Source organism: Natrix helvetica (genome assembly GCF_964273705.1).
Source record: "Natrix helvetica genome assembly, chromosome: Z".
Classification (NCBI taxonomy): Eukaryota; Metazoa; Chordata; class Lepidosauria; order Squamata; family Natricidae; genus Natrix; species Natrix helvetica.
The window spans coordinates 86239931-86254364 of NC_138554.1; the positions used below are offsets into that span (position 1 = coordinate 86239931).

A 14434-nucleotide genomic window follows, 5' to 3' on the forward strand; every position below is an offset into this window, starting at 1 on the left:
GGGAATTTGTAATGTTCTCTCATTATCACTTTGTTCAAATCCCGTGGGTCAATGCATATGCAAATTGCACCTGTGTTCTTCTTCACCACCACAACCATAGAACTGACCCATACCGATGGTTCAGTCACCTTCTTTACTACTCCCAGCTTCTCCATCCTAGTGAGTTCATGTCTAACCTTATCCACAAGAGTTAGAGGTATTTTCCTTGGGGCATGAATGACAGGCTGTGCACCCTCTTTTATACATATGTAGCTTACACCTGGAAGGCACCCCAGGCCCTTGAATAGATCACAGTACTCACGTTTAATGTCAGCCTCCATCAGACCTCTGTGCCCACCATCCAGTCATTATGATCTTCACAAGTCCAATCTCTTTACTTGTTTTGAGACCTAGTATGGCTGGGGCTTGCGTTTCTATCACAAACAATTGTTAAACTTGTTCAGATCCCTTGTAAGAGCATTTTGCATGACAGCGACCCATTACTTTCAGCTTTTCTCCACCATATCCCATTAGTTTTGGTAGGCCCAGAGTCTCTTAAGGGGGATTCATTCCTGAGGTGTTCCAAGTATATGTGGCTTGGCACACAATTTACTTGTGCTCCAGTATCTATTTTGAATGTGACTGGAGTTTTGTTAGCCCCTATCTGTAATGTTACATTTGCTTCATCTGCAAACTGATGTGCTTTCTGTACCGCTGCAAGATATATTAGGGAGCAGTCTGAGTCTGATCCTGCATTGTCATCATTGTCCTCTACAGTATGTACAGCCCATGTTTCTGACCTTCCAGTTTGGGAAGACAGTTTACACACCCTGGCAAAGTGTCCTCCTTTCTTGCATTGATTGCATATCTGCCCCCTTGCAGGACAGACACTATTTTTATAATGCATGTTTCCACCATATTCACAAGCTGCTTCTCTGTTACTTGTCCCAGTGCCATAGGTGCCTTTTGTTCCTTTGTGGGCCCTTTCTTGACCATATCTACTGCTTTGAGTTTCTATAGCATTGATCTGGTGCTGTGTTCCTTCCAGCACCTGCATGTCCTTTCTTGACATTTCATATGCTCTGGCAATCCTTATGGCTTTCTCAAGATTTAAGTCTTCTTCCTGCAGCAGTTTTTCTTGAACTTCCTTAAACTTACTGCCCATCAGAATACGGTCTTTAATCATATCTCCAGCATCATGAACAGCACAGTCTTTGGCAAGCAAGTGCAGCTGTGTCACCCATTCATCCACAGATTCACCTCCACACTTGTTCCTCTCATAAAACAGTTTTCTCTGCACTATGGAGTTTTTCCTTGGGTTGCAGTATGCTTCAGACTTTGCAAACAATACCTCTGTTTTCTTTTTGTCCTCTGCAGTGATCTCCCCACTTGCTTGCCAGGCTCTGCACACATCACATCCTTTCTGTCCCACACATATCAGAAAGTGTGTTACTTTCTGCTGATCAGTCCACTTGTCTGCATCAGGTCCTGCATACACAAGCTCCATCAGCTTCCTCCACTTTGACCAGTTTTCAGATATAAACTAAATGACTCCAAATCCAGGGAAGGAATGTTCTTTGTGTTGTTGTTTGCTGCCATGCCTCTTCTCACCCCACTCCTGGTACCATGTGATGATTTAATACAAATAAAGGCAGACAACAAGGAGCTTGAACCAGAGGCTTGTCTTTACTCAGCAGCAGCCATCTTCCAACTACTTCCTGTCCCCAGATCACATGACTAGAAATGTTAACTGTTTCCTTAAATGCATAAAGAACTGGGCATAACAATTGAACTTAAGATATAACATCATTACACTTATCATATGTCTATGGGGATGCTACAATGGTCATAAGTGTGAAAATGGTCGTAAGTCATTTTTAAATGCTGTTATAACATCAAACTGTCACTAAATGAAATGTTGTAAGTCGAAGACTACCCATATAGATACAAGCATAAGAGGTATATGACTCCTTTTGATTTTCTTTTCTAGGTAGCTATAGATTTTACAGCCTCAAATGGTGATCCTCGGAACAGCTGTTCTCTCCACTATATTCATCCATATCAACCAAATGAATACTTGAAGGCACTAGTTGCTGTTGGGGAAATCTGCCAAGACTATGACAGGTGAAAAATTACCATGTTCTTTCAGAATAGTTTCTAAATATCTGTCAAGTAATGCTGATAAAGTTGATAGTTGGATATTGATAATTGTTGAGCAATACTAATTATATTGCAAACAACAAGCATTATAGCATAATTGCACTAAAGTACAGACAGCGTTTTGATAAATACTACCTAGTGAGATCTTGATTAGAAATCCCTAGAACTTCATAAATGTTTAGAAATTCTAAATATGGATTCTAAATATTAACTATTTCCTTAAACTTGGATATGCATATTTTCAAATAGCTCCCACTGCTTCCACTGCTACAGCAACAATAAAAGTCCCTTTGCGGAGAGGGGGCGACTGATAAATCGAATAAATAAAAAATAAAAAATAAAAATAAAATGTACATACGTATGTCTGATCTGGCATAATACTCATTTAAACATTTTGAATTATGACTCAAATAATTATTGATAAGTAATTCAAACTAAGGATTAAAACAGTTCTAAGCTTTAGTATTGACTGTTCTAAGATATTTTTTTATTAAACACTTGATTTGCAAGTGCCATATAGTGATAAAGTAAAATTGCATGTTATTTATTGGGTAAATCTGTGTTACATTTAATACTATAATTTGGGTTTAGCTATCTTCTCTGTAAAGTAGGAACATTTCTTCTGTTGACTTGAAATATATTATAATATATGTTACACTGACAATGCTGACAACTGTTACTGCTTTTGATTTATTCTTGAGGCATTTTCTGGTGACTTCCATGTAATTAGCTTACGTCAAGGCATTGCTATTTGCATTATAATGATGCTACCTTTCAAAGAGATGAATGAAAGTATTGCTAGCCTCTAATTTTTCTACATTCGCTTCCAAATGGGTTGCAACATATTTTTTCATAATTTCACTATGACTGAGCACATTATTAATTTTCAAGAGCTAGCTACTTAAAAACATATAGAGTAAGTGATCTAAAATCTAGTGATCTGAGCTAAAAAAGATGAGTTGAGAAAAACACAGTAAAATAAATAAGCTACAATGACATCATGCTTATCATGAAGTATATACTATAACTAATGCAAATTACATCAGTCACATTTTTGTACAATGTCTTTGTGACTCATATGACATGACTTGCTCCCCTTTCTCTTTTTTTTCCTTAGCATCCAATTGGAAATTCATTCACTTGGGTACCAAGGAAAGCAAGAGTAAAGGGAGCAAGTCATATCATATGAGTCACAAAGACATTGTGCAAATGATGTGACTGATGTAAATGGATGAATTTCCACTTGGGAACATGTTGAAATTGGTCTGTTAATTTTTAAAACTGCTATTTTCCTTCTTTCCAAATGCCCCAAATTATGATAAAATAATTCTGTAGGTATGCATCAGCATGTATGTTTTCCAGTCTGAGGAAAAGTACAGCTTCCTGAAAGGATTACAGATAGGGGACCTATTTATGCCAAGAATGTTGCAAAGCATCTTTTTGTCCTTGAATTTGAAAGGCTGCATAGTTTTACCATTTATTATACCTCCGTTGAATTCCTGCTTAAGACCAGTCTGTGGTCTTCTCTCATAATATAACAGAACTGGGATTTTAACTAATATTTATTAAGGCTGTGCAGCATTGCAGATTCATTTGTCAACAGGAGCTTTGGAATAAGTGGCAGCCTTAAAGAAGCAACACGTGTGATATCTTAAAGGAGCCATGACTGCTATTATTCACATTGAAGACAGATATTCAGTTTCATCTTCTATTTTTAGAGACTGAATGCTCTCTAGTAAAGTGAAGGCATAGGGATGCAGTGGCTCAGTGGCTAAGACTCTGAGCTTGTAGATCAGAAGGTCAGCAGTTCAGTGGTTTGAATCCCTAGCACCGTATAACAGGGTGAGCTCCTGTTACTTGTCTCAGCTTCTGCCAACCTTGCAGTTTGAAAGCACGTAAAAAATGCAAGTTGAAAAATAGGGATCACTTTGGTGGGAAGATAACAGTGCTCCGTGCACATTCAGCATTGAGTCATGCCAGCCACATGACCACGGAGACATCTTTGGATAGCACTAGCTCTTTGGCTTAGAAACCGAGATGGGGACCACTTCTAGAACTGGACACGACTAGCATGCATGTGCGGGGGGAACCTTTAACTTTACCTAAAGTGAAGGCCTTACTTGGTTTTAGATGGATTTATGCACAAGATTATTATTTGGGTTTGATATTTATTACCCTGTAGATCAGAAGGTCCAAAATGCAAACAAGCAACTTGTATTAATAGATTATTGGCCTTCTAACAAGTCTTTACCAATTTCCTTATCTGCTGTGAAGTTTCTGGATATTCATAAACATTTTAAATGCTGACATGTAAAGTATATATTTTAATCTATCACAAAACATGAGCAATCAATATAGCTAAGGATACTCAGGATGTCTGTGTTCCTAAATAACAAGTAAATGCAGATATTGAATCTTGGTTTACCATTTTATGGGACTGAAGCTACACTGTTTCTTATTTTCAATCCCGTATTTATTCCTTGTTTTATATTCATGAGTAAAACTGTGTTGATGTATTTTGTGATTAGCTTGCACATTTGACTCATTTAATAAGGGTGGTTGGCATTTCTTTGTCAGCAGTGCTACTCTTACTGTTAATCAGATATGTTTATGGGTATATTTGTTATAATTAATTTTTTTGGTTAATTCATTAGAAATACTTTTTAGAAGTTTCTGTTAGGGCAAGTATATTCCTCACGTTCATTAATTACCCCTTTTGTAGGTAGCATATTTGTGTTTTCTATTTTCACATACTTAATGCTCAATTATAAGCATACATTTTCTGCTAGTCAGCAGGTTCAGTTTCCTAAAGGCATTAAACAGCAATCTGTTTTATTTTTGAAAGACAAAACTAACAGAGCAATGATTAAAGTAGGCCCGTATATTTTAATTTCTTTTTTTAAAGAGCAATATTTATTTTAAAATAATGTTATCATGTAGCAATTATGTCATCTTACCTTAGGTTTGTAGGGCTTCTAGAGACATACAAATTATGTAAAATTAAGCAATCAACCTCTATACTTGACATGTTTATTTAATCTATCAATCAGTTTATATAGCTGCCTAATCACATGCAATTCAGAGCAGCATGTAAGATAAAAACTAATATGACAATAGCTTCAAAAAAAATGAAAACCCCAAGAAAGAAACAAAAATCTTTAAACATTATTGCATATAAGACAACCAAAATAATCAAAATGAGCACCATGCCCCATCCCCAACCAATTCCTGGGGGAAAAGGCAAGTGTTAAGAGCTTCTTATAGCACTGACAACTTTAAAAATCAGCATTTATTCAAGAGGTTGCAACAGTAGGATAATTACAATGAAATTAATTGCCAGTTCACTTTCTGATACAGATAGAGATAAATATGAATATGGATACAGGTATGGATATTATTATAGATATAAAGGTTATTACAAGCTAGCACAGATTCCCAAAACTTACTGTCAATATATAATAGAATAGCATGTATTTTACTGTACACATGTATATTGCTATAAATGCTGCTAAAAATACAAAATCTTTTGATGCTGTTAAATGGTGAAGAGAAGCAGTAGTATAAACTTATTTTACTAAAAATATTATGGTTGCAATTTAACGCACACTTGGAGTGAAATATTTTTTCAAATAAATTGCAAATTAATCAAATTCAGCATAATCATATCATCAAATGCAAACTAACAGGCCAAAGATTTTTGCCTTCAAATACAAATCGCTTAGTTTGAAGGGTATATTATTAGAAGACATCTAATCAATTGACATGAAAAGCTCTGGTTAGTATTAGAAGTGACTGGAATTCTAGAATTGCTAAATGAAGTGGGAAATAAAGAACAACCCAAGAAGGCAACGGCCAATTATTTTTGTAGAACATCTAAGAAATCCAGGTGTAATCGGCAGAAGTCAAGTTCAGCTCAAAGGCCTATTTGATTTTTTTTAACAGAATAGACCTTAGCTGCCATAGTGGCCTATTAATTATCAAAGAAGAGGCAAGAACCTAGCTATCTCACATAGAAAAAAATTATATTTGCAAACTGAGGTAGGTAAAACCTATATAATTGGTATGTAGTGGGTTCTTTCTCTTTCATAACTTTTTCTGCCTTGTAATTTATTTATGAATTTGGTGGAGGAGGAAAAATGAAATGAGATCAGTATAACAAAGATCAATAATCCTTGTCTATCTTAATTTCAGTGATAAAATGTTCCCAGTGTATGGCTTTGGAGCCAGGATACCTCCCGATTATAAAGTAGGTGAACAGGTGAAGCTTCCTCATTTTCTTGATGTCTCTAGCATAATGTATAAGTTACTGGAGAGGGAAGCAATGGCGTGAATGGCAGGAGGGAATAAAGAGGCGAGGCCAAAGCAATTTTAGATTCATCTGCATGATTTACAGCTTGGAGGGGGGAGGCTCACTGCTCAAATAGCATCATGTTATGCATAATTCTGAATTTCAAACCAATGAAGATAATTTTAAGATCTTTAAGGCTTTCTGCATGAGAAAGTTTCCCATACCACTCAATTTCTCCTGTTGTGACCAAGTTTATTTTTAGCATGCAGTACAGTTGATATTTTGGATCAGAACTTTAGAGGGCTGGAATTAAAATAACTTTTGAGAATAATTTTGTTTTGTTAAGGTCTCTGAACAAAGATGACCATGTTTTATGATTAAGGAAAGAGTGCCAAGTAGTATGGATGAAAAGGAAGATGAATGTCATATTAAGCAAAAGTAACAGGACCCTGTACAGATAATCTTTGGGGCAAGTGGATATAAATGGCTTCAGTTTAAAAAAAATGTACTGTGGATAACTGAGTACATTTGGGCAGAGGATAATATATAGTATATCAGTACACCACCTCACATTTTGTAAATATTTAAGTATATCTTTTCATGTGACAACAATGAAGAAATGACACTTGGCTACAATGTAAAGTAGTGAGTATACAGTAAACAATGTAAATGTGCTGTCCCCTCAAAAGAACGCAACACACAGCCATTAATGTCTAAACCAGAGGTTCCCAATCTTTTTCGGTTTGCGGCTCCCATAACACTTCGGATTTTTTCCGCGGCTCCCTTAATAGGTACATCCGATTTTTTTTAATTTTTGACTTTTTAAGGATTTGGAAATCTACTTTTTAGTTCGTTAAGGTTAGGTTAATTGAAAAATAAATTAAACACGAGCTTTAAATTCACAATTTATTGAACACCGTTTAATGATTTAAAATTATTAATGGGATGGATGGGCTTGTTGTTCGCTGCACAACTTCTCAAATCTTGGATCAGAAAAATAGCTTTTGAAAAGTAACTTAACCACCACACTAGCCCAGTGGTGGGCAACCTTTTTTTTCAACTGAGCCAAATCTCGCCAAAACCACGATTGAAATTTATTTGGAGAGCCGCTCTTGCTTAGCAACCAAAATTTTGGGCTCAATTGTGGTCATATGTTGTTTTTCTTTCTTTCTTTCATCTCTCTCTCCCACTTTCTTTCTTTTTTTCTTTTTCTTTCTCTCTCTCTCTCTGGCTCTTTGTCTCTCTCTCCCTCCCTCCCTCTCTGTCTCCCTCTGTCATTTTCTCTGGGTGTCTATCTGTCTCTCTCTCTCTCTGTATCTCTGTCTCTCTCTCCTCCTTCCCCCATCTCTGTCACTCTGTGTGTGTGTGTGTGTGTGTGTGTCTGTCTGTCTGTCTCTCACTCACTCTGTGTGTGTGTGTGTCTCTGTCTCTCCCTCTGTCTCTCTCCCCTCCCTTCCTCTCTCTCTGTCACTCTGTGTATGTGGGTGTGTCTGTCTCTCACTCATTCACTTAATCACTCACTCTGTGTGTGTCTCTCTCTCTCTGTCTGTCTATCTTTCTCTCCCTCCCTCCCCCTCTGTGTGTGTGTGTGTGTCTGTCTGTCAGTCTCTCTCTGATTCCCTCCCTCACTCCCTCTCTCTGTTCCTCTCTCTGTCTGTCTGTCTCACTCACACACACACACACTGTGGTCACCACAGTGTGTGTGTGTGTGTGAGTGAGACAGACAGACAGAGAGAGGAACAGAGAGAGGGAATCAGAGAGAGACTGACAGAGATGAATCAGAGACGTACTTTTAGCTACCTGGCAGCGGCGTTTTGCCTTGGGGGGCTCCTCAGAACTTCCCAAGACTTCGGAGGGAAGTTTACAGCCCTCCCTCGGAACGCTTCGGAGGGAAGCTTCTGCAAAGGCGAGTGGCAACAAGTCTCCCAGGCTTTAATTTGCCAAGCTGTGCGCACGCGCCTGTTTTCCACGGCGTGGAGCAGCGGCGAGATTCTGCGCGGCGAGCGATGATTCCAGGGGCCATCCGGGAAGATGAGGAACGCGAGGGGGACCCTGCCCCCCCCCACTGATGCCCCCCGGAATCATCGCTCGCCGCCCAGAATCTCGCCGCTGCTCCACGCCGTGGAAAACAGGCGCGCGCGTACAGCTCGGCAAATTTCAGCCTGGGAGACTTGTCATGCCCGGGCTTTTGCAGAAGCTTCCCTCCAAAGCACGAGAGGAGGGAGGGAAGCGGGCGCCCGGCGCAGGTATTAATTGAATATTTCGCGGCGCCCTTATGATGATAGCGCGGCTCCCCAGGGAGCCGCGGCGCACACTTTGGGAATCACTGGTCTAAACTGTATGTGTAGCTCCAGACACCCATTCAGGATTACCAAAGTTTGTATAATATCTCACATGCATCCAAATAAATTAGTGAATTCCAACCATTTTTATTTTACGTCAGCCCAGGTCAGATTGCAGAAAGGTGTTGCTTAGCAATATGTCATCTTCCATTAATTTTTAATTGAAAAGAATCTTGTGAATAAATAAAGACAGATTAGAGACTTCATAGATGGTAAACCCTACAAAATAAGCCAGACCACAGAAATTACTCCATAGGAAGACTACAACTGTATTTTATTGAGATAAGCTATAGCAGTGATGGCTAATCTTTTCCCTGGCGTGTGCCAAAAGCGGGGGGAGCGCGAGGGAGTCATTCGTGGGTGTGCCGACACCAATAATTCTATGCATGCGACCCCCCCTGCATCCATCCCATGGACATGCGACCCCCGCCCTCCCCTCACTTTTGGTGCGCGATGGACCCATTTTTCACCTTCCCCAAAAAGCTTTCTAGGAGCCTGGGGAGAGCAAAACCAGCCTCCCCCACCCCCTTGGAGGCCCTTCCCTGAAGCTTCCGGAGGTCAAAAAATGGCCCTATGAGCAACCCGGAAGTTCAGGAACTTCAACCCAGAGGAAAGCATCTAGAGGGCGAAAAATGGCCAAAAATGAAGGCCAAAGTCAGCTGGCCAGCGCACGCATGTGTGCTGGAGCTGACAGGGCAATGCCTCGCATGCCCTAACAAACAGCTCCACTTGCCACCTGTGGCACATGTGCCATAGGTTCGCCATCACGGAGCTATAGTAATATAACTTTCCATATCTTCCCTTCCTTCTCTTTTATTCCTCAGGCAATATAGGAAAATTAATCTGAATCTTTTTCTAATACTTCCCATCCGTGGGATTAACATGTGCTTTTCTACCTGTTGTTATCTTAAAAGCTTCATGACTCCCTTCATCAACATCAGAGAGCATGTCTTAGCTATATAATCCACCACGTTATATACCTTTGTATTAAAGTATTTAAATTAATGAGCCTCAGCCTTTTCTTTACTTTGGACCACTTTTAATATCTTTTGTGGTCACGGACCATGGCCATGGACCTCAAGACTTAACTCAAGATTTAAATTCTTCAAGCTTTTGTGGACACCCTGTGATGACATTGTTCCCCCCCCCCTCAGGGGGGACACGCACCATTGACCTATGGAACATTAGATAAGAAAGGTGCATTTCTTTAATGAGTGTTTAGAAGAGCATTCTGTTTTCTGGGGTATAACTATTATTTATTGGACTAAGTTAACGTAGCTAATTTTTTTTCCCTGGTCTAAAAAAAATTAAAAAAACGGGAAGAGATATATTTATTTATTTATTCATTCATTCATTGCTACATAATCATCAAATATTTCCTGTTATTAGTATAATAAAAAATGAACATAACTTTAAAAAAGATTAAAATCACTTAAAACAGCCAGGAATAAAAATGGCCTACCTGATTATGCTATTCAGAAAAAATCTGTTTCAAACTATTTTCCAAATTATATAACAGCCTGATTTCAGAAAGGACACTATTACCTGAAATAGGAAGCATCATTGACCAGCACAGTTCTGGGCCATGGTTCTCCTTCACTTTTCTAAATCAGTAGCAACTTCTCCTAGATGGAAATTAATGGATTGGTCAGTTCAATCTAAAGAGATTAGTTTTGGAGATTGTTTGCAGTTACTGAAAATTTGGGTGTAAGATTTATAGCAATTTTCAAGGTAGTTTTATACATATTAATTCAAGTTTGCAGCAAAGTACTTTCTTTGGTATTATAAACATTTTTCAAATATTTTCCCCAATAAAATGCTTGTGCATTATTTTCATGGATATATGCAGTTTTTTGCAATATATGCATACATATTTTTCTATAATTTACAGGCTTTAATATTACTATTATTATTAGAAACTGTAGTGCAGAATTTGAAGAATTGCACATTTGAATGTAATTAAATTTTGAGTCATATAGTGGTTGGAAAATGCAAAATTAGGTAAGTTCACATTTGGATATGAATTCACTGAATGTTTTCCCACTCTGGTGTCTTCTACTTTAGAAAATACTCTTGAGTTGAATTGTGAAAATACTCTTTCTTAATGTACCACACAAAAGCTGCAACTTTGAAGCAACACAAATAAATTATTTGGAAAGCATTTGGTATTGCATCTCTAAAAGAAAATTATTTAAAATTCTCCACTTGCCAATGGGAAACAATAATTATTTTTAGAGCAAAAATGAATCTAATTCTTGGGCGGGTGGGGGGTTGGTTGGCTTTATCCACAGGTATCTCATGATTTTGCAATCAACTTTAATGAAGATAATCCAGAATGTGCAGGTAACCAGCTTTTTTTCTCAGCAATCAACATAATGCAGCTCTGCTGTTTAATGTATTTTTCATCAATTGTTGAGGCCAAACTGTTTGTTTCAATCTATATAGCTGTACAGTACTGATTTCATATTCAGTGTCCTTTGCTTGCTTCTTAGAGCTCATACTTAGTGGAAGGGTGATATGAGAAGTGTTAAATGTAATGTACTTCACACAGAACTTCCCAGGACCAATGTCCAGCACTTCAGGTATAGCTGGGAATTATATCTCCCTGCAGAACTGGAAGTGATTGGACTTTCAATAATTGGACTCAGTATTAAGACAAATTCCTGTATAGGTACTACTTTCATATTCTTAAATGTGAATCATTCAGAGAATCCAGAAAATATTACATATAACTATTAAATGAGAATAGAAATTCAACAATTTGTAGATTAATAGTTGACCTTAGGATCAGTTTGTTGCTAAACTCTTATTTTAAATTGTTGTAGACCCACATTTTAATTATTTAGTTTATGGGAATTTGTTTATAATTGATTGCTTTACTAGATTGCTTTTCTAAAAAAAGATGATTTTTATATATAGCTCTCTTTGAGAAGAATGACAATGTCAATAGCAGCAGCAGCAATGATCCATGACAAGTCTTTCTTATTCAAGATCTAGTTCTTATTCCAAGATTTCGTTTTAAAATTTCTTGATAAATTGCAGGTCTTTAGAAAGGCCATATAATGGCTTAGTCCAAAAGTACTAAGGACAGTGAGAGAAAACGAACCAGATAATTTCCATGTAATAATCAATCTCTATAAACTTCTAAAATTATAACATTTTTCTGATGCTCACATTGTTAGCACAGGCTTTTATGGCATATAAAATAATCATATTTGCAAAGGGTTCTAATATTTGGGATGGTTAATGTCTATAAAATGCACAGTTGAATGCTGATAGTAAGGAAGAGAGCTAGTTCATGAATTATGTACTACATGTCATAAATGAGGTCAGGTCAGCGGGGAGAGTCTATTTCTTTCAACTATTTCAGAATCATGGCTGGGAAGATTAAATAGGCTGTCTAGTTGATCACTTTCATGAAAATATTACATGAATTGTTTAAAACAATTTCACTTGGAAGAAAACTTGGAGTCATGTCCTTTTCCCAAGGAATTTGCTCAGTCCTTGCTTTCATCCCAATTTTTCCTTCATCTTGTCATTTTACAAGGGATTCAAGGGGTTGTGGAAGCATATCAGAATTGTCTCCCAAAGCTTCAGCTTTATGGACCAACCAACATAGCTCCCATCATCCAAAAGGTGGCTAAATCAGCATCAGAAGAAACAAACACCAAGGAGGCATCGGTAAGGATCATGGAAAATAAGAAACTACTTTATGAAACCATTCCTTCTGAGAGCATGAAATATCTGTTTAGATATACATTGACATACTTTAGCCCATTTTTGATGCTTCAGCATCTGGCCAGTACAAACATAAAAGCAGATAATTTCCCTCACTGTTTCAATTGGACCCATTCTATGTTTTTTATTCATGATGGTTTTCATAAGTATCCATTTCCCAAAATGTATAAAAAATCTAAGTTAAGTTTTTAAGAGCCATGGTGGTGCCAGAGGTGGGTTCCTACCGGTTTGGACCAGTTCAGCTAAGTAGGTAGTAACTCTGCCAGTCACGCCCCCAAACTGGTTCTATTCCATCCCTGAGCAAACCGGCAGTAACAGAAGCCAGAAACCACCCCTGGGTGGCGCAGTGATTAGAATGCAGTATTGAGGCTAATTCTGGAGTTTGGCAGTTCAATTCTCAACTGCTCAAGGTTGACTCAGCCTTCCATCCTTCCGAACTTGGTAAAATGAGATCCAGATTACTGGGGGCAATATGCTGACTCTATTAAACCACTTAGAGAAGGCTGTAAAGCACTGTGGAGTGGTATATAAGTCTATGTGCTATTGCTATTGCTATTTTAAGCAATAAAATACTAATTATATTTTATCAAATTATTATAATTTGATACTAATTATAAAATATCTGCTTACCCATTCATGAATACAAATTGTACTTAGGTTAGCTATGTTTAGCTACAATTGAATGCATAATGTTGACATGCATCTTATGTGAGCCCTAACTATGTCACACTATGCTTTCTGTGTCACATAAAAGAGGTATTCATGATATTATTGTGTGAGTAATTCAAAAACAGAATATCTTATTATACTATTTTATATTGCTGCTAATTTATGCACACAGTAGTTGGTGCCAGATCTGCTGTTTTGTGCAGTAATTCCATATATTTTCATTGTAAGTTAAGTTGTGAGAAATTTGTGGCATTTCTTTTAATGTAGTAATTAAAGATAATTATTGTCACTCTTTATATGGCTCATAATTTCTCATAATGTATATTTATTAGCAAGAGGACTGGACAGATAGCAATTCATACATAGGTTAAGAAAATAGTGCCTTAGTACTAGCAAAGTCTTATAGTTGCCATCCAAATTTGGTACTGATGCCATTAAACTAATTACTTTCAGAAATTTTCTGATTCTTTCTTTTGATTCTTTTTACTTTTTATCAGACACTTTCCTGATATTTACTGGCTGAGAAAAATGCCTATTGAGTTATGGTAGGTTCACGCAACATGCATACGATATACCATGATTTAGCAAATAGCTGCTGATTCAAACATCATGAGCCAAAGTCAGCTAAATCACAAAGGGGCCTACCATATTATATGAGCCCTGTCTACATGAATGATTATATAACTCTTCCCAAGGAAGCACTGTTGCCTTCATACCTCCTGTAGAATAAATTTATTATATTTTCATCAATGAAAAGTGCCATAAAGCTAGTTATAGGATGCAATTGCCAGGAAATTTTAGCAGCACTGTTTTTAGCAACAATTGTCAGAAATACATTCAAATGCTGATGTTCCCTTTCTACCATTTAGCAATATTTCATTTTGTTGATTCTGACGGATGGGGTCATCACAGACATGGCTGACACACGTGAAGCCATCGTCCATGCCTCTCACCTCCCCATGTCGGTCATCATTGTTGGAGTCGGAAATGCTGATTTCAGTGACATGCAGATGCTTGATGGGGATGATGGCATCCTGCGGTCTCCCAAGGGAGAACCAGTTCTACGGGACATTGTTCAGTTTGTGCCATTCAGAAACTTCAAACATGTAAGATTTGTTTTAACCATACTTTTTTAAATAAAATATTATTTGTTAGTTCAGGGATTCCACTCATAAATATTATACCTATCACAATAATATTCACACATAATTCAGATAGAAATTCAAGGATGATTTTACTGAAGTATATGATAAATGCT

General features: G+C 37.5%; 1 protein-coding gene across 5 annotated transcripts in view; it reads left to right on the forward strand.

Moving 5' to 3' along the window:
- The window catches only part of CPNE4 (copine 4), a 318853-nt gene that overhangs the window by 299892 nt on the left and 4527 nt on the right, over positions 1-14434 (forward strand). For 3 of the 5 annotated variants that reach the window (XM_081971084.1, XM_081971087.1, XM_081971086.1), the window contains 5 exons: positions 1970-2103; positions 6331-6397; positions 11061-11112; positions 12317-12450; positions 14046-14282. In XM_081971084.1, coding sequence (XP_081827210.1) covers positions 1970-2103; positions 6331-6397; positions 11061-11112; positions 12317-12450; positions 14046-14282 — 624 coding nt within the window. The remainder of the gene's footprint in view (positions 1-1969; positions 2104-6330; positions 6398-11060; positions 11113-12316; positions 12451-14045; positions 14283-14434) is intronic. The other 2 variants (XM_081971083.1, XM_081971085.1) reach the window with 1 other exon arrangement.